General features: G+C 42.7%; 3 protein-coding genes across 9 annotated transcripts in view; 1 reads left to right on the top strand and 2 right to left on the bottom strand.

Moving 5' to 3' along the window:
- The window catches only part of LOC147009846 (uncharacterized), a 169224-nt gene that overhangs the window by 60209 nt on the left and 88260 nt on the right, over positions 1 to 20755 (top strand). The window lies entirely within an intron of this gene.
- The window catches only part of ADCY9 (adenylate cyclase 9), a 186647-nt gene that overhangs the window by 97793 nt on the left and 68099 nt on the right, over positions 1 to 20755 (bottom strand). For all 6 annotated transcript variants that reach the window (XR_015052805.1, XM_085861669.1, XM_085861665.1 and 3 more), the window contains 2 exons: positions 2436 to 2608; positions 1484 to 1627 (listed from right to left, as the gene is read on the bottom strand). Coding sequence is in view for 5 of the 6 variants with exons in the window: in XM_085861669.1 (XP_085717795.1) it covers positions 1484 to 1627; positions 2436 to 2608 (317 nt within the window). In the remaining variant the exon portion in view is untranslated. The remainder of the gene's footprint in view (positions 1 to 1483; positions 1628 to 2435; positions 2609 to 20755) is intronic.
- LOC147009850 (uncharacterized) overlaps positions 1 to 20755 on the bottom strand; it is a 71857-nt gene that overhangs the window by 38720 nt on the left and 12382 nt on the right. The gene's annotated exons all lie outside the window — the stretch shown is intronic.

The following is a 20755-nucleotide window of genomic DNA, read 5'->3' as shown; positions in this document are numbered from 1 at the left end:
TGTGCTGCATACGAACAAAGAAGAAGATTTGAGCAACTTGGCAGACAAGCAGCAAAATGGTATTTTTATAAACAATGGCACCTTGCCATTCTACGTTTTCAAGCATTTAATCTCCAACTTATTGTGAAAATAAGAACAATGAAACGTTAACAAATATATCGAATAAATAAGATTCATCGTTTGTCTGTCTGTCCGCGTTTTTTGCAAGGACGCTGGACTGACAACCACCAAATTTGGCACACAGACCAAGTCCAACCCGGGGATTGTCCTAAATGTATTTTCATCCACAACCTCAGCTTTTAAAGACCCCGAAGAACCATAAGACCTTTCTTTTTTTTACATGCTTGAAAGATTAGAATATATGTTTGAAAAAACACTTTCTTCATGCTTGCGAGATAAGACCCCTTCAGACTCCGAAGACCCAATGACCCATAAGACCCTTACGACCATTGAAATCCACGAGCACAATTAAGACACTTTAAAACCCCGAATATCCCAAAGATGGTTAAGATCCCAAAGGCTCTTGAAGACCCCAAAGACCCCGAAGACCTTTTAAGACCCTCAAGTCTTGAAGACCCTTAAGAACCCTCAGAGCCTGAAGACCACGAAGACCCTTAAGAACTGGAAGACCCCAAACACCATTTAAGACCTCAAAGATCCGAACACCCCAATGACCTGTTAGATCCTAAAGACCTGAAAGAACCTTAAGACCTCAAAGACTTAAGATCCCTTTACCCACTGGTTTTCCCTTCAGACCCCCTTCCCAACTTGTGTTCCTTTAAGACCCCCTTACGCACGAGTGTTCCCTGAACACCCCTTTACCCACTGGCATTCCCTAAAGACCCCTTTACCCACTGGTGTTCCCTTAAGACCCCTTTACCCACTGGTTTTCCCTTCAGACCCCCTTACTCACTCGTGTTCCCTGAACACCCCTTTACCCACTGGTGTTCCCTGAAGACCCCTTTACCCACTGGTGTTCCCTGAAGAACCCTTTACCCACTGGTGTTCACTGAAGACCCCTTTACCCACTGTTGTTCTGGCTCTCCTGCCCCCTACACAGTTTCCCCCACCCCATCGGTTCTCCTGCCCCCCTGCCCCCGATCCGCCGGTCCCATTCTTAGCCCTGCTGGTTCTCCTGCTTCTCCCACTTCTCAGTACCCCTCCACCTGGGCAATGCCGGGTAACCCCGCTAGTAAGTAATAAACGTCAAAAAGACTGCTTGCATGCAGTGACATCATAGGTGGAAAGCATTGAAAATCGAGTAAAATGGTTATCTTGAAACCACTTAGTATTTCTGGATATTCAAAACTTCATTTATTGAGGATTTTGATATTTTCATTTTGTGAGGAACATGAAACTAATGTTGTTAGATTTTTTAAATGTTAAATTGTATTTCTCCACCACATTAGACTTATTCCAAAATTGTAGCTCCGACTGCCTCCAAATCCTTAAACCAACTTAAGTGAGAAAATGAAATATTCACCTTGTCACCGCCAGGGCGCCCTCGAGTCAAATCTATCCCACCAGCGCACTCAGCTCTGGCAGTCCGACTCGCTTCATGTGTTGAACTTGTACCATCCGAACCAGCATGGGCGGCCGGCCTTGCCTCGTTTGTCACCATTCCATCCTGCATGGGCCATTAGAAATGCCACATACAAAATTAGAATCCTCAACAAAAGTTTTACAATCAATGTGCTGCACTAATTTTCATCTACAATGGAGATCACAGAATTGAGACACACAAAGATTTACTGCAGCAGCAATAATAAAACTGTGGTTAAAGTGAATTTCAGAATGCGGATGTTTTCCTGTCGTTCTCAAAGATAGTTTCATCAAAAGCTTGTCAAAAAAACACTACCTGCATTGTCCTGTTCGCACCGCAAGTGATCCATGCTGTGCCACAACAAATGTAGATGTGCACAGCCGATCGCTTTTTTTTTTGTTTTTTGTTTTTAATTCTTACAAAGTCAAGGCTCATGGAAGAGCAAGAACACTGCACAGACCAAAAGACAACAAAACAAAAGGAACAGTAGAGAGAGGGGTAAACACCAACAGCAGAGTTGAAGGACTTGGGGAAATAAGAGATTTGAGGAGGAAACCGAACGTTGCACAAGGGTGCAACTAGGTGGTCAAGATGGATACGGAAGCAAACTCTCAGGAAGGAAAAACTTGAGATTCGGAAGGAGGTGGGATTAGGGGTGTGGGTAGGGGGCAGGGTTAACAGGGGTAGAAAAAAAATCATGGTTTTGGATGGGGGATGATCTGAGATGGTGGTGAACAGCATTTGAGACAAATACTTGAACTGCCAAGAAATACTTGTACAACCAAAAGGAGTACATCTGTCTTTCATGCAGGAATGAACCATTTCATTACATCATACACAGAAAGAGTGTATGCACAAAGCTGAACACAACCTGACAACCCGAGAAGTGTACCTGTTGTGTTCCATCACTCGATGGTTTCACATTCGAGACTTGCGTGTTGGGTAACGGGTGTGCCCAGGGGTACAACAAACAGCCGCCGAAAGGAAGGACAGCGGGTCCTTCGTCCTTCCACCACACAGGCCGCTCACCACTCATGTACCCAGAGATTAGGAACGTTCTCATTCCTGCAATCAACGCAGTTTGTGAAGCATCGGGGTCAGTATGTGAGCCCACGTGCTTTTAGCATGTTTCAAATAATATGGTATCACAATGACATGGAATAGGGCGATGTGAATTGAACTGGTTACTTGCGGCATCAAATGAAAGCCGACAAGTGTCCCTTATGCAAATAAACATTCTGCCAAATCATCGATGCAGGTGCACAGGACAAGTGTTACAAAAATCCATAGAATCACTGCACCGATGCAAATGTTAACTGAAAAACACATTTTCACTGGAAGTTCTGACAGGAAGAACCAGAAGTGCAGCTGGAAGGAAGGCTGAGACTCCAGGCCAAAGAGGTAAACACACTCACCTCTAAGCTCTCTAACCTGGGTTTGAATCCTGACCCAGTTATGAAATTTCATCCCGGTGTTTCACAGGCAGGGCGATTCATCAATATGTGTGCCTTCCCTCAGATGGATGTTAAGCTGGGTGTCCCGTCTGCCAACATTAGTTGGTGGATGTTAAATATCCCACAGCATCCTACGTGAAGAGTACATGAGCTATCCCCGGCACGCAGAAAAAATTACAGATTCCTGCACTAACCTACTCAGTTGAACATCAGGCCGGGCAATCCAGTTCTTGAAAGACAGACCAAAAACTTTCCCCGGACAACCCCACGAGATGAGAATAATTGTGGCTGTTAAAGTCTCATCTTCTCTGTGTATTTATGAATACAGTATATGAGGATTGATGAAGATGAAATGTGTGGCATCCAATCATGCAATAACCGCTCGACATACAAGGATGTTCCACTTCTCGTCGGAAAGATCACGGGCATATTTACAAAGCTAAAATTTCACTAGTTCCAGCTCGTATATGCGACAAAACACAAACACAATATTACTGAACTGAGCTTCAACAATTTTTTTCCAAGATCTTGCAAAAAGGCCAGAACAACAACAAAAAGAAGGCAAGCACTGTGGTGGTATCGAACTGAACCAGCTTTATATTAATTAATTGTACACCCCCACCTCGTGTCATCCCTCATCCTGACCCATGCTCTCCATTACAACCATTAGCTGAAGGGCCAACCTACAATGGGCACTTAAAACTTAAATACTGTTCTTCTCAAATAGCTCATATAACCATGTTCTGTAATAGTTGCATTAGTTAACTAGTTTCAAACTTGATTATTTTGTGTGCACAAATATCTTTACAATTGAATTCTAGCTCGTTTCCAATCCACTTCTGGGCGAGCACGCACACCACCAGGAGGCGCTATTTTGGCGGGATTTCACATACATACATACATACATACATACATACATACATAATAGCTGCTTTACAGTAACATTAACCCTTCCTCACCCAACCTTTTAACTTGCTGGTTTAAGTGTTCCTTCTCCTTCTCAACCTCCCTCCCCAACCTGTTCATTTGCCCCCTTGCCAGTTGTGCCCAGTTGTTTCCCCCACTACCCCTTTGTCAATTTAACCTTGCTCTTCCATGAGCCTCACTCTTGTAAAGAGAGGAAAAAAAGACCTCAGAGGCAGTTAGCAAACTGCAGGTAGCACCTGGGTCATGGTCAAAGCACTACCTGCAGTGTCTTACCGTTTTCTTCAGCACCTCGAGCTGATCATGTCAAACCTTAAGAAATAAATTGTTTGACTCTCACCACCAGGCACATTCATTTTATCCTGTCACACAGAATATTACCACCATGGACCCTTTGGACTTGCCCCATGAATATTTGACTCTCATGGACTGTTATGCCGTGGAGTGACATCAAGGAAAAGCTGTCAACGTGTATAAAGTACTCCAATGGCTCAGCATCTCAAACAGCCTCGAACACTCAAACCTCGCACCGGCCTTTTCGGGGTGGGGTGGAGAGGTGAAAGGCAAATCACTGGTGCCTTAAAACCAGTTGCTTTGGGCACATGTGGCTCATTAGCCTTGGGAGGCAGCTCATCAGGGAGAAGGAAACTCTGAATCCAAATCTTCCACTGCGTTGCGTTTCAGGATTTTAAACCAAAGGCTAAGGGCCGAATTTACGAAAGGCGTTTAAGAGCTAGATGCGTGTAGAATGGCAAATCATGCGATGATCACCTGTTCAAAGTTATTTGCTACTCACCGAAGAGTGATTATCTAATGCACGATCAAAACCTAATCACAAAGATTTAAATAACAAAAAGTTTTACACATCAGCGAGGGCATGTTTACGAGTGCGTTTAAGGCAGTGAAGCAAGCATTGCATGGCTTATCATTGGTAGTTTACATGGGATGTTTGCTTGCATTGGTTTGAGGAGGCAGAAGATAGGAATAGGGCAGTTCGCCAAAGTGCATTGAGAATCTTCGAGGATAGATGCAATCCTCTAGAGAAGTATGACAATATCAAAGTTGTCTGGAGTTGCAGACTCGAAGGAATCATCTAGTGTAAGATGACCTGCATCAACCGAAAATGAGGAGCAATGCGCTCAATCCCCTCCAACGATTGTCCGTGGCGCTGCGATTCGATACAAGTGCATCGTTTCAATTGATGTTGCACACACATGCAGTGTTTCACAGGACAGGCTATTCGGCTGTCTAGACGCGCACAACTAAACAGCTGTTTATCTCCCTTCATAAATTACTATCCAGACGGGTGATTAAATGTGTGCGTATAACAATGTTTTTGTCAGCGTTTAAGAGGTAGGCGTGTGTTAGCAAAACACCTTTCATAAATTTGGCCCTAAGAGTTTGACAGGGTAAAGGCAGCAATCCTTTATAAAGGAGGTGGCATTTGCATTCGTTAACCCGTGGGCCGCCCTTGGGCAAGGTGTACTACCCCACTGTAGCCTCCCGACCGGGGTTACGTGAAGCCATGGGAGCAGGTGGACGATGGCCATGTAGACAGCTGGCACATATTGCCAGTAATGGCTGCATGGCCATCATGCGAGGCAAATAATTTGCTTCTGGAGAACAATGGCTATGACAAGCCATCCAGTAGAGAGAGTGCCTGGAAAGAAGGCAATTGCAAATCACATCCGTACATGCCAAGAAAACAATCATGATTAGAAATCTAATCGATAAAGATATGGTGCTGGATGATGAGCCCCTCAGGTTTGAAAGCACCTAAAATGGTGAATGGGGAAGAGCAAAGTGTTTTGATGAGTATGACTGGCTGTTACAATGGGATCAAACCCACAAGGAAATCCAGTCGCTGAGGTCACCAGAACTGAACATCCCACTCTGAACTTCTCAAATGTTCACAAAATTGGAACATGGAATGTAAGGTCAATGAATCAGGGAAAGGTAGATGTTATCAAGAGAGAAATGGAGAGGACAAGAACTGAAAATTTGGGGATAAGTAAACTGATATGGACTGGTTTGGGGTAGTTTGCATCTGACAATTACAAAGTGTTCTTTTCTGGTCACAGGATTAGTAAAAATAATGGAGTGGCAGTGATTTGCAACGAGATAGCAGAGTCAGTTCTGCGATATAACCCAGTCAATGATATAGGTTAATGTCAGTGAAGTTGAAAGGACATCCAGTGAACACCACCATCATTCAGATATATGCTCAACTTCTGTAGCAGATGAAAATGTGGAGGAGTTTCATGGAAAGTTGCAGGAACTCCTATAACAGGTGCCAAAAGAAGGTGTATAAATTATTACGAGCAACTTGGCGCTTTGTTGATGAGATATTGAGGGGGGGGGAGAAAGAAGGAGAGCAGGGAGAGAGGAGGGAGGGGAAGGATAGAGAAGGGCAAAAGAAAGGAGTGAGGAGGGATGCAAGAGAGGGAGAGGATGGAGGGAAGGTGGAGAGGGGGAGAGAGAGAGAGAGAGAGAGAGAGAGAGAGAGAGAGAGAGAGAGAGAGAGAGAGAGAGAGAGAGAGAGAGAGAGAGAGAGAGAGAGAGAGAGAGAGGGGGAGAGAGGGAGAGAGGGGAGAGAGGGGGAGAGAGGGGGAGAGAGGGGGAGAGAGGGGGTGAGAGGGGGAGAGAGGTAGAGAGAGGGAGAGAGAGAGAGAGAGAGAGAGAGAGAGAGAGAGAGAGAGAGAGAGAGAGAGAGAGAGAGAGAGAGAGAGAGAGAGAGAGAGAGAGAGAGAGAGAGAGAGAGAGAGAAATAGGGGTGGGAGGGAGAGGGGTGGGAGAGAGAGAGGGGGAGAGAGAGGGAGAAGAGAGAGAGGGGGGGCAGGGAGTGGAGAGTGAGGGGAGGGGGAGTGAAGGGAGGGGAGAAGGGGGGATCCGCAGGCAGGTTGGTGGTCTTTCTGTCTTCTACCTGTCCTCTCCGGTCTCGCCCCCCCCCGCCGTGTCTGCGATTTGTCCCCACCACATTTCCGCAGGGCGCTCAAGGTCCGCCAACAACTCCCTTCTGGTAAAACTACCAAAATCACGAATCACTGCTCACCTTCACTCTTTCATTCCTCTTTTTTCCTGCCTTTGGAATAAACTCCCTCACTCTGTTCAATCCCATTCTTCCCTCCATGCCTTCAAAACAGCTGTTCACCACCACCACTTATCGTCCTCCATCCAAATCCTCGATCTTTTCTACCTCCGTTTATCCACCCCAAACCCACCTCCTTCAAATTCCCTGCTTTCCTTCCTGAAAGTCCCTGTAATGTCCATCTCGTATACCCCATGTCCCGCGCCCCATCCCTCTCCCTTCCACAGATCTCCTAATGTCTCTGTTCCCCACTGTTTTGTCCTTCCCACTCCCGCCCCTCTCGTCTCATGCCTCCCTTGCTGTGCGTTGTTTGTTAGCTCTCATACGAGCCTCGACAAGGTATACAAAAAAAACAAGATGTGACATCCAGTATAATGACACACATTGATGAATCACCCTGCCCATGAAACACTGGGATGACAGTTTCTAGCCTGGGTCAGGATTCAAACCGAGGCTAGACAGCTTAGAGAGGGCATGCGTATCTGTCAGCTACCCTGCCCTGATGTTAACAAAATGTTTCATTTTTTATATTTATTTATCGACGTTGAAGTGACCACAAAACAACGCGGGGCTATTGCAGATGAGTCGCCCCTGAACATTGTTCAAGTCGATTGATGTGCAGTATTCAGTGACTGTACGAATACTGTAAGTCAGGTCCAGTATGGGAGCATGTGCCGGAGCAGTGCGTCACTGCATCCACTTCCCCCAGTACTCCAGGGGCCTCCATCTGGCCAACCCCCAGGCAGATGCCTGGTCCATCCCCATCTCCTTAAGATGCTGATCAACCTGCTGCAACCACGAGGCATGTGGTCAGCCCATTGGCCTCCTCCACTCACAAGGCTCCCTCACTGAGAGAATCTCCTGAGCAGGATCAGTGTCAGGAAAATGAGCCACGTGTTCACACAGCCGCAGCTGACGCTCATGGACTATACAGGTAACAAATCTCATCTGAGTCTCTCTCAGCAACCACTCGTTGGATACAAAGTCGGACTAGTGAGAACCAGGGATTCTCCGAAGAGACCTGTTACTGAAGGAGTCAAGTCTCCGTCTTAGATCCCTGGTCAGAATCCAAGTCTCACATCTGTAGAGCAAGACTGGAAGCACCAAGGACCTGAAGACTCGGACTTTCGTCCTCCTGCATAGGTACCGACAGTGCCACACCTCATGGTCCAGTGAATCCATGGCTCCCCAGGCCCAACCCAGACATATATTGACCTCTGGCTCACAGCCACCGGAGACATGACTATTATTGCCAAGGTATGGGAATCTCTCCGTGACCTCAATATCCTCACCACAAACAGGTACAGAAAAGATAGCAGGATCCAAGTGTCAATGAAAGCCTGTATCTTAGTTTTTACCCAGGAAAACCATAATCCCATCAGCTCTGACTCCTCATTCAGTGCCTTGAGGGCCCCCAAAAGGTATATCCAGTCTCCACAAAGATTACTGCATCGTCTGTGAAATCAAGGTCAGAGATCTTGATACTCCCAAACGATGCACCGCCGTTTGATCTCTCCAACATAATTCCCAGAATCCAGTCCATACAAGTTCTGAAAAGTGTGGGGACCAGAACACACCACTGACAAACTCCAATCACAACTGGAAATAAGTCGGAGATGGAACCACCACACCTCACAGCACTCTCAGTACCAGAGTATAGTTCAGACATCAGATTGATCAGTTTTGGTGGCACCCCATGAAGACCGAGAATCCTCCAGAGGGCATCCTGATTCACTGAATCGAACGCTTTTCAGAGATCAACATAGGCTGCAAGCAGCCCCTGCCGAAACTCTCGTCTGCGTTTGGTGAGGACCCGGAGAGCAAGGATACGGTCAATCGTTGACCTCTTTGGTGTAAACCTGACTGCTCTGGGCGCTGGTGCTCAAGCAGATGATGGTGAACCCTATCAAGAATTATCCGCAAAGACCTTGCCCAGCATTGAGAGCAGCATCATCCCTCGGTAGTTGCAGTCCTGGTGATCACCCTTCCCTTTCCAGAGAGGGAAAACAAGGCCCCTCTTCCAGTCAGTTGGGATGATGCCTGCGCTCCAAACAGAGGACAGAACTGCATGCAACAACACGAGTACAGTATTTCCACCAGCCTTGAGAAGTTCAGCATGGATTTCACAGATCACAGGAGCTTTACCCAATTTCAACCGGTTCACCACAGCCCGTGTTTCCACAAATGAAGGCGGTTCATAGTTGATCGGAGGGTCAGCAATCGGGAAAGTAACACCCCTGACATCCATCTCAACAGCTTGTGGATCAGTCTGGGATAGCCATGCAAAGTAACCGGCCCGGCGGGCCTTCACTTCGGACTCCTCTGACAAGAGCCCACCACCCTCCGCTCTAACTGCAATACACCGAGGAATGGGCTTGGAGGAACGCAATGCGTGAATTCCCCTGTAAGCAGGACAAGAATCACTTGACCACAGGTGATGCTCTACCCCCTCACAGATTCCTCGCACATGGGTCTCCTTGTCTACCCTCAGTGCACATACAATTTTATGCCTCAACTCCCTGAATAGCTCAGCTCTGCCATTTCACCTGGCCCTGTGACTCTGATCAATGGTGTCCAGTGTCCCTTGGGAGACAAAGTTCTTCTTCGCCTGACATTGGGTTCCAAGACATCCACGGGCAGCATCAAGGACAGTGGTCTTGAAGGCACCCCACAACTCTTCAGGATTCCCCAAAGCACCTATATCCCCCAAATCCTCACTCAGCCTGTTTGCAAACTCCTCAGCTTACCCTCTCATCCTTGAGCTTGCCAACATCCAGCCAAGGCTGGGATGGCACCATTCTCCCACATTAAAGTCTGTGATGGGAAAGTGATAGGCCCATCGACTCGGCTTCATCGCGGAAGATTCCAATGCTCATGAAGGCCTTTGTTTCCACGGCATCTTCTCACATAAAGCCAGCAACTGTTATTAAATAAAGAACTCAAATGCTTTGGTTGCTTTCGAGTTCGTGCTCACTCGTGAAGACCACCTGACCAGACATTCACACAATCATGAACATACGCAGAGCATTTATGTATGATAATTAATTAATCAATGTTTTGTTTTTTTGTGACCCAAATTGATATATTCTTCAAATTGGCAATATTATTCACAATGACTTCTTATATTATATTATATTCAGACATTTTTCCCATACCCTTTAACATATTCAACTGAATTTTGGTGCATGACTTTATTATGATAAGTTACAGAACAAGTTCGAGTTTCAGGGCATTTCGTCAATTTTTCGTGTGGTTGTGCCCTTTTTGGACTTAGAAAATATCACATCGGTCGGGGGCATGTATTGCAAAGCAATTCTTGCTCTTGTTTTTACATGTTCTATGGCTCGTGGAAGAGCTGTCACACAAATCATCTGCACTAACACACAAGCACACAGACAACAGACAAACACAAGCCTTGGGATAAGTGACGCAACTTCCTGGGAGACCTGGGGTTCCAGCGACACTATCTTGAGAAACGCTTTTCTCTCCACAGTCAGAGGGGCAATAGAGGAGAATCCCCCTCCCCCCACCGTCCCCTTTTTTACCCTCATCGTATCGAAACCTCCAGGGTTTATCAGTGCTCTATCCTATAAGTGCTGATCGTCAAATGTGGAAGCAGAACGTACCATTTTTAAAGCCTTTGGTATGACTCGGTCAGGGTCGGAATTCAACCTCCAACCTACCAGACTCAGAGTGGATGCTCTGACAGTCACAGAGTCCACATTTAAACATATGGTTGGGGGTTTCAATAACTGGCATCACACTAAACTTTGGAAATTTGTGTCCTGTTCTACACCATGGGAATTTGGTGTAATTTTTCCTGAAGATGTAAACGAGTCCTGTTTTAAGGAACAGCTGTTTCAACGAGCGCCACTTTGTGGACACTGCCATTGTAACGAATGAATTTCCACTCAATACAACAAAAAGTGAAAAATAAAATTATAAATCAAGTCATCACAGTCCGTTGAGCTTCTGCTAAGAAATTAAATAAAATTCTCCATTGTAGCCAATTCAATGAGCACTATCATGGCCAAACAGCAGCTGCAGGTGAAACCGTAAATGGAAAAATGTGTCGTGTCTTTTTGTGCTGTGGGTAAATATACTAAATAATGTCAAAATGATATGTTGCACTCATGCACACCAAATGCCCATTCGAGTGAGTGCAAATCATTTCGGTTTCTTTGAGTTGGAGTTGAGCTGCTGCACCAGCAGAATTCAAACTTAACAATTCTGGAATGCCAGACCAAAGCCCTTTCCTCTATGTCCAGGATTGATAAGAAAATACAGGGAAACTCGAACATGAAAAAAACCCAAAAACCGTCATTCCAAGAAACGATGGTTGGCAAGATAGCTTGAAGACTTTAGAGGCATGCGTTCATGCCTTTGAGCTGTCTAGCCGAGGTTTGAATCATGTCCCAGCTATAAACTGCCATTTTGGTGTTTCACATGTTGGGTCAGGCATCCGTGTGTGCACCATGCATCCGAAGGACATTAAACTATTAGACCCATCTGCTGGCACGGATAATTGGTAGATGTTAAAGAAGACGAAGAAGAAAAATATAAAGATCTCGGGGTGTCTTTCCCGAAGAATCGGTGACTTATCGACGCCACACTGAACAAATTACAAACTCCTGCTGGTCAAACATCAGGCCTGGCTGGCCAGTTCCCAGAAGACTTGGACGAGAACCACTTTCCCCAGGCGACCCCACAAAAGGTGAGAATAATCGGGATTGTTTAAGAAGAAGAAGATTCTTTAACCAGACTTGGTGGTGTGATGGTTGGAGCATCCACCCTGAATCTGGGAGGCCGGTGTTTTGAACCCCTGCTGAGTCATACCAGACTTGAAAGATGGTACTTGCTGCTTCCTTGATTGATCCTCAGCATTTAAAAAGGATAGACCAAGGACAAACAACCAGATGTCAGCACCCATAGTGCAAGCTTTGATGGGCCTCATCCCTCCTTCTGCATTGAAGGTCCCTGTAAGGGAACTATTATTATTAGGGTACCCTGTCATTCTGACAGGGAACCCTATTGTTTTTCTTCTGTTTATTTCCTTATTTTTTATTTTTTATAATTTATAATTTTCCGCCAGCAATTTTGCGGGTTCTTTCGCTTTAAAAATCATTTTCTCAGGAACGGTAAGTCCGATCGACACTAAATTTTCACCATAGTATGTATCTTTTTTGATAGCAAACTTAAGTGGTAATTGTGACGTCAGAGGTCACGTGGTACGGGCGCCATCTTGAAAAAACCGAAAAACTTTGGACCTCTGTATCTCTGAAACTTTCTAGGGTAAAAATGTTTTCGCTTCATACATTTGAATAAGCTCCTCAAGGGGAACAGGGGTGATTTTTCGTGAGGTCATCGGTCAAGAGGTGTGCCGGTCAAAATTCGTTAGGTACAACGCTGCATCGGAAAAATCTAAAATTTCTTGAGCCTCATCTGCACAACAATTGACCGTAGAAAAAATATATTATGACGTCATAGGTCACTCGCTTCGGCAGCCATCTTGTTTTGGGAATTTTTTTTTTTTAATCTTCTTCTCCAGAACGGCTAAATAGATTGAGGCGAAACTTTACACACACATTCGCTATGAGGTCCTTTATCAAGTTTGTTAATTTCTTATTGATCGGTCATACGGTTTGACGGCCATCTTGAATTTACCCAAAACCTTCAAACATCTTCTCCAGAACGGCTTGTCAGATCAAGGGGAAACTTCAGAAACCTATTGGCCACGAGTAGGGAATATAATTTTGTTAATTTCTAATTGATAGGTCACATGGTTTGACAGCCATGTTGGATTCATGAAAAATATTAAATAATGTTTTCTCTGGAATCACATAACCTATCAAAGCGAAAATTTGCAATTATCATCCTGCATGATGTCTGCATTCATAGTAAAAATTATGACGTCACAAGTCACATGGTTTGGAGGCCATATTGGATAGAAAAACTGACCTTATCCGATTTATACGAAACTTCACACACTTGTTCAGGTCCCCGATGGGAAGCTGAATATAAACTTATGATGTTATAGGTCACATGGTTCGGCAGCCATCTTGGATTGAAAATGAATACATTTTAAAAATCTTCTTCTCCAGAACGGCAAGACAGATTGAGACGAAATTTTACACATATATTCCCCATGTCGTGCTTTCTCAAGTTTGTTAATTTCTTCTTGATCGGTCACATGGTTTGGCAGCCATCTTGAATTTACCCTAAAACCTTCAAACATCTTCTCCAGAACGGCTGACCTGATCAAGGGGAAACTTCACACACGTATTGCACATGAGTAGGGAATACAAGTTTGTTAATTTCTAATTGATAGGTCACATCGTTTGGCAGCCATGTTGGATTTAAGAAAAATATTAAATAATGTTTTCTCTGGAACGGCTTAACCTATCGAAGCGAAAATTTGCAACTGTCATCCCCCATGATGTCTGCATACATGGAAAAATTTATGACGTCACAAGTCACATAGTTGGGCGGCCATCTTGGATAGAAAAACGAACCTTTTCCGATTAACACGAAACTTCACAGACATGTTCCACGACACAGTTGAAAGCAGAATCTAAATTTTTTTGTCATCTCATGTATCTTATGTTGTACCAAGGGCCAAGGTCTGGGTAGTGCACACGAGTAGTGAATATAACTTTGTTAATTTCTAATTGATAGGTCACATCGTTTGGCAGCCATGTTGGATTTAAGGAAAATATTAAATAATGCTTTCTCTGGAACCGCTTAACCTATCGAAGCGAAAATTTGCAAATGCCATCTTCCATCAATTCTGCATACATGGTAAAAATTATTACGTCACAAGTCACATGGTTTGGCGGCCATGTTGGATTTAAGAAAAATATTAAATAATGTTTATTCTGGAACGGCTTAACCTATCGAAGCGAAAATTTGCAACTGTCATCCCCCATGATGGCTGCATACATGGTATAAATTATGACATCACAAGTCACATAGTTGGGCGGCCATCTTGGATAGAAAAACGCACCTTTTCCGATTAACACGAAACTTCAGACATGCTCCACGACAGTTGAAAGCAGAATATAAATTTTTTTGTCATCTCATGTATCTCATGTTGTATCAAGGGCCAAGGTCTGGGTAGTGCACACGAGTGGTGAATATAACTTTGTTAATTTCTAATTGATAGGTCACATGGTTTGGTGGCCATGTTGGATTCAAGAATTATATTAAATAATGTTTTCTCTGGAACCACATAACCTATCGAAGCGAAACTTGGCCAATATAATCTACCCTCATGCCTGCATGCACGTTAAAAATTATGACGTCACATGTCACATGGTTTGGCGGCCGTCTTGGATAGAATAACGCACTTTGTCTGATAAAGACGAAACTTCACAAACGTGTTCCACTACACGATTGGAAGCAGAATTTAAATTTATGATGTCATAGATCACATGGTTCGTCTGCCATCTTGGATTGAAAATTAATAAATTTTAAAAATCTTCTTCTCCAGAACAGCCAGACAGATTGAGGCAAAAATTCACACAAACTTTCCGCAAGACATCCTTTCACAAGTTTGTTAATTTCTAATTGATAGGTCACATTGTTTGGCAGCCATGTTCGACTCAAGAATTATATTAAATAATGTTTTCTCTGGAACCACATAACCTATCGAAGCAAGGCTTGGCTACTATAATCTAGCCCCATGCCTGCACATATGTTAACAAGGACAAATGTGTCCAAGAGCCGCGTCCTAAAGGTTTTGTCTTCACCAGAAGAAGAAGAACAAGAACTTAAGAAGAAGAAGAAGAAGAAGGGAAAAAAAACAACTTCCGATATTTCATCACATGCTTTGACGGAGCCAATAGCGAGACCAGTCATGGACGAGCATCGTTCATGACAAGAAAAGAGTGTATTTACGAAATTACAATACATTAAACGGAATAATCTTTAAATAGTAACGTGAACTTTTCTAAACTTTAAAGCAAATGTCCAAATATATTTAAAAGTTCATGATGGACGCTCTCAAAAGGCACCCTCAATGTGAGGATGTGTACAAGTGTTTAGTATTTAAGGAGATACGGATCCTGTATATGAAATAGTCGAGTCCTAAAGGATCTGTCTTCACCAGAACAACAACAACAACAACAACAACAACAACAACGCCGAGCTCTCTTAATTTTAATTTAGAAGAGTAAATAATGAAGAAGAGTAATAAAATGAAGAAGAGTAATAAAATGAAGAAGAAGAGCAATAAAATGAAGAAGAGTAATAAAATGAAGAAGAGTCATAAAATGGAGAAGAAGAGTAATAAAATGGAGAAGAAGAGTAGAAATTGAAGAAGAAGAGTAAATAATGAAGAACAAGAGTAAAAAATGAAGAAGAATAAAAAATAATGAAGAAGATGAGTAAAAAATAATGAAGAAGAAGAGTAAAAAATAATGAAGAAGAAGAATAGTAAATAATGAAGAAGAAGAAGAGTAAAAAATGAAGAAGAAGAAGAAGAAGAGTAAATAATGAAGAAGAGTAAAAATAACGAAGAAGAACAGTGAAAAATGAAGAAGGAGAAGAAGAGTAAAAAATGAAGAAGAAGAGAAAAAATGAAGAAGAGTAAAAATTGAAGAGCAAAAATTTAAGAAGAGCAAAAAATGAAGAAGAAGAGTAAATAATGAAGAATAAGAGTTAAAAATGAAGAAGAAGAGTAAATAATGAAGAAGAGTTAAAAATAATGAAGAAGAGTAAAAAAATGAATGAGAAGAAGAAGAGTAAAAAATGAAGAAGAGTAAAAAATGAAGAAGAAGAGTAAAAAATGAAGAAGAAGAGTAAAAAAAATGAAGAAGAAGAGTAAAAAATGAAGAAGAAGAGTAAAAAATGAAGAATAAGAGTAAAAAATGAAGTGCTAAAATAAGACATGCTAAAAATTATGACGTCGTCACATTGTGTGGCGGACAGAAAAACACACCTTTTCCGATTAACACTAAATTTGACAGACGTGTTCCAACACACGGTTTGAAGCAGAATATAAATTTGTGATGTCATAGGTCACATGGTTCGTCAGCCCTCTTGGATTGAAAATTTATAATTTTTTTTTATTCTTCTTCTCCAGAACAGCCGGACAGAGTGAGGCAAAAATTCACGCACACTTTCCCCAAGACATCCTTTCACAAGTTTGTTAATTTCTAATCGAGAGGTCACACGGTTTGGCGGCCACGTCGAATTTACCCTAAAACCCTCAAACATCTTCTTCTCCAGAACGGCCGGTCAGATCGAGGGGAAACTTCACGTACGTATCGCACCCGAGTGGTGAATATAAGTTTGTTAATTTCTAATCGATAGGTCACACGGTTTGGCAGCCACGTCGGATTCAAGAACAACATTAAATATAGTTTTCTCCGGAACCGCTCATCCTATCGTCGCGAAACTTTGCGACCGTAGTTTAAGTCTCACATCGTATCGAAGGCATCGTGTACGGGTACCCGGTCATCACTGCCAGCAGTTATAAAGTGGCAGTTCTAGTTAGGGTACCCTGTGAGTACAGGGTACCCTATTGTTTTTCTTCTGTTTATTTGTTATTATTATTATTATTATTCCGCCGGCATTTTGCACCCTTTTTCGCTTTAAAAATCATTTTCTCTGGGACGCTAAGTCCGATCGACAGGAAATTTTCACCATAGTATGTATCTTTTTTGATAGCACAATCGCGTTATAATTATGACGTCATTGGTCACGTGGTGCGGGCGCCATCTTGAAAAAACCGAAAAACTTTGGACCTCTGTATCTCTGAAACTTTCTAGGGTAAAAATGTTTTCGCTTCATGAATTTTATTAAGCTCCCTATGGGGAACACGTGTGATTTTTCTTGACGTCAGAAGTGAAGCGATATACCGGTGAAAATTCGTCAAGTAGAACGCCATATAGGAAAAATCTGAAAAATTCTGAGCATCATCTACACCAAAATTCATCGTCAAAAATGTTTTTTTTACGTCATCGATGACGTAATTTGGCCGCCATCTTGTTTTTTAGTGTTTTTTAAAAAAAATCTTCTTCTCCAGAAGGGCTGGACAGATTAAGGCGAAACTTTACAGGTACATTCCCCCTGAGGTCCTCTTTCAAGTTTGTTAATTTGTTGTTGATACGTCACATGGTTTGGCGGCCATCTTGAAAAAACCCTAAAACCTTCAAACATCTTCTTCTCCAGAAGCGCTGGTCCAATGAAGGCCAGATTTCAGAACTATATTCGTGACATGTATGCGATGCAAGTTTGTTAATTTCGAAGTGATAGGTCACATGGTTTGGCCGCCATGTTGGATTTAAGAAAAATATTAAATAATGTTTTCTCTGGAATTTCATAAGCCATTGAAGCGAAAATTTGCAAGTGCCTTCCTCCCTTAAGTCTGCATACATGGTAAAAAATTTTTACCTCAGAAGTCACATGGTTTGGCGGCCATCTTGGATAGAAAAATAGACCTTATCCGATTTACACGAAACTTCACACACTTGTTCGGGTCGACGATGGAAAGCAGAATTTAAATTTTTGATATCATAGGTCACAAGGTTCGGCAGCCATCTTGGATTGAAAATGAATAAATTTTAAAAATCTTCTTCTCCAGAAGGGCAAGATAGATTTAGACGAAACTTCACACATATATTCCCCATGAGGTCCTTTCTCAAGTTTGTTAATTTGTTCTTGATCGGTCACATGGTTTGGCGGCCATCTTGAAAAAACCCTAAAACCTTCAAACATCTTCTTCTCCAGAAGCGCTGGTCGGATGAAGGGCAGATTTCAGAACTATATTCGGGACATGTAGGCGATACAAGTTTGTTAATTTCGAATTGATACGTCACATTGTTTGGCCGCCATCTTGGATTTAAGAAAAATATTAAATAATGTTTTCTCTGGAACCGCTTAACCTAACGAATCAAAAGTTTGCAATTATCATCTAGCATGGTGTGTGCACGCGTGGTAAAAATTATGATGTCACACGTCACATGGTTTGGCGGCCATCTTGGATAGAAAAACGCACCTTTACCGATTGACACGTAACTTCACAAACGTGTTCCAATACCGAGTTGGAAGCAGAATATAAATTTGTGATGTCATAGGTCACATGGTTCGTCAGCCATCTTGGATTGAAAAATAATATCTTAAAACGTCTTTTTCTCTGAAACGACTGAACAGATCCAGGCGAAACTCCACCACTATGACCGCCTCTCTATGACGAATAAAAAGTTCTCACCCCCTTTTGAGGTACGACGCAACGTTTGGCAGCCATAGTGGATTGAAGGAAAAATATTAATTAATGTTTACTCTGGAACTACTGCATCAATAAATGTGAAACATCACGTTTATGGTGGAACAGTCATGCGGAATGAGGATTTGAAATTTCAACGGGATCGGGCCCAGGGTTTGGCAGCCATGTTCGTTTTAAGAAAAATATTAAATAATGTTATCTCTGGAATTGCTTAACCTTGCGAAGCGAAAATTTGCACTTATCGTCTCCGATCGCGTTTGCACATGTGGTGAAAATTATGACATCACAAGTCACATGGTTTGGCCGCCATCTTGGATTGAAGGATAAATATTAATTAATGTTTACTCTGGAACCGCTGCTTCTATATATACGAAACTTCAGATTTGTAATTTAGCCGACATGCGAAACAAACGTTTAAAATTTCAACCTGATCGGTCACGCGGTTTGGCAGTCAGAATTATTTAATTACTTGAATCTGTTCGCCAGTAATAAGGAAATTGAACGCTTTGTGCTGCCCGGTTCGTAACTCGTCTGTTCCGCGCCGTCTCGAAGCAGGCCTGTGTTTGTATCACCATTAAATAATGTTTTCTCTGGCACCGCTTATCCGATGAATGCGAAACTTTGCGACTATGATTTAAGTCTCATGTTGTATCAGTTGTGTCAAAGGCGGACACTTCTGGGTACCCGGTCATCACTGCCAGCAGTTATAAAGTGGCAGTTCTAGTTATTATTATTATTATTAAAATAAACACTTTAACCAATCACATCACAATTTGTTTTTTGTAATTGACTGTGGCTTGAGCCAAGAAATGAGCCAAGAAACAGGTCTGCAGCATTTCATTAATTTCACGAACTGGTAAAGTTTGATCAAAGCAAGATATGACTTGCTTGTATGAAACATGTGACATGCTGAAAAAAGGTCATGAGGCCCATCAAGCATGCACACTGGTTACCAACCTATGGTTAGCTGTCCATGCTCTATCCTCTTTAAAAGCTGAGCATCAAGCAGGGAAAGAAGCACTATCACTTGTAAGGTCTCGTATGACGTGCTGGGCAACTGGAATAGTTGATTTCTTCAGTTTGGAAAATGAAAATTTAGTTTTTCGTCATTAGTAAGAAGTCGATAGCTTTCACTCGAAACACTTTTTAAAAAAGCTTTGCTCGTAAGAACCAAGAAGAAGAAAAATGAAAGCTTTCGATACATTTTCCCAGTGTAATTTTACGTCATTGAGAATTGTGACCTTGTAACACACAAGGAGTCATGAGCAGTTCCACGATATTCGGAGTGCCTTTGGCAGCAGTAATATCATAGGGCCCTATCAAGCAAGCAACACCAAGCGCCCTCGTGGAAAAACAAAGGCAGCTGGAAGGAGGTGATGGAATCACCTGCCTGTAAACTCGCTGCTTGCTACAAATAACCACAACAAAGAAACAGGAACTGCAAAAGTTCAATCCAAAATCACAAAAGCCCTCAGAATTGTTTCCTCTCGAGGGTCGTAATTGGGCCAGAATCCAAAACGGGCAGGAACAACATTTGGATTCGTATCATGAGCTCCTGCCACATCGAGGGAATGGACATGCACGGAACAGATAACACATTGTTATACTTTTACAAACACTAGTAAATACCCAGGGCTGGCAGGATGGCATTGAGGTATGCAAACTCACCTCTAAGCTCACTAGCCTAGGTTTGAATCCTGACCCAGCTATAAACTGTCATCCTAGTGTTTTACAGACACGGTGAATCGTCAATGTGTGTATTGTCCTTTGGATGGACGTTAAACCGGTGTCCTGGTGTCTTGTCTGCCAGTTTTAGTTGGTGGATGTTAAAGATCCCATGGTTTTCTTTGTGAAGATAAGGCGAGGACTCGCCGACACCCTGAACAAATTCCAAATTCCTGCCACAACCACTGCTGGAAAGGCAATGGCAAGAAACATCTTTGGCAGCACCGATGCTCTGTACCAGAGTACATCAGAATGTGAAACAGTGAATACCCATTTCCCTCTGGGAATGTGACTCGGTGAAGCAAGAAGTCGAGCTGTGCAACAAAGCAATTTCTTGTGAGATTAGAACGTTTTCTTGAAAGAAAAAAAAATTGCCCAATTAAATAATGACCGTGCTTGCTGCCGCTTTGCTGAAGGGGTTAATCAAAATGCAGCATGTTGTACTTCACAAACGTATTGCATATCTATCCGAGTCTCAATGAGGATGTAAAATGAAGTGAAACACACAAAAAAATGATCTTTTATAACACGTAGTTGTTGGTGCTGCGACTGTTGTGGTGGTTGTAGTTGTCTGTGTGTTTCTGTTGTTTAAGGCCCGGTCACACCTTGACGTTTTAGCCAGCGATGGCAACGTATTAAAATGAATGTAAAACGCTGGCTTACGTTGAACTTTTGATGTTTTTTTTTAAGATTCGGACGTATTCAAAGCGAATTGGTCTTATGTAAAACGCATTGGTAACGGACACAGAACATTTCGTTGTGTTATAGATAACTTATACCAACGAATGCTGAAC

This window comes from Eptatretus burgeri, chromosome 17, assembly GCF_056783735.1.
Source record: "Eptatretus burgeri isolate ZD-2024b chromosome 17, Ebu_testis_v1, whole genome shotgun sequence".
Classification (NCBI taxonomy): domain Eukaryota; kingdom Metazoa; phylum Chordata; class Myxini; order Myxiniformes; family Myxinidae; genus Eptatretus; species Eptatretus burgeri.
Note: the sequence above shows the minus strand (reverse complement) of the source record. Positions and strands in the feature narration are given on the sequence as shown.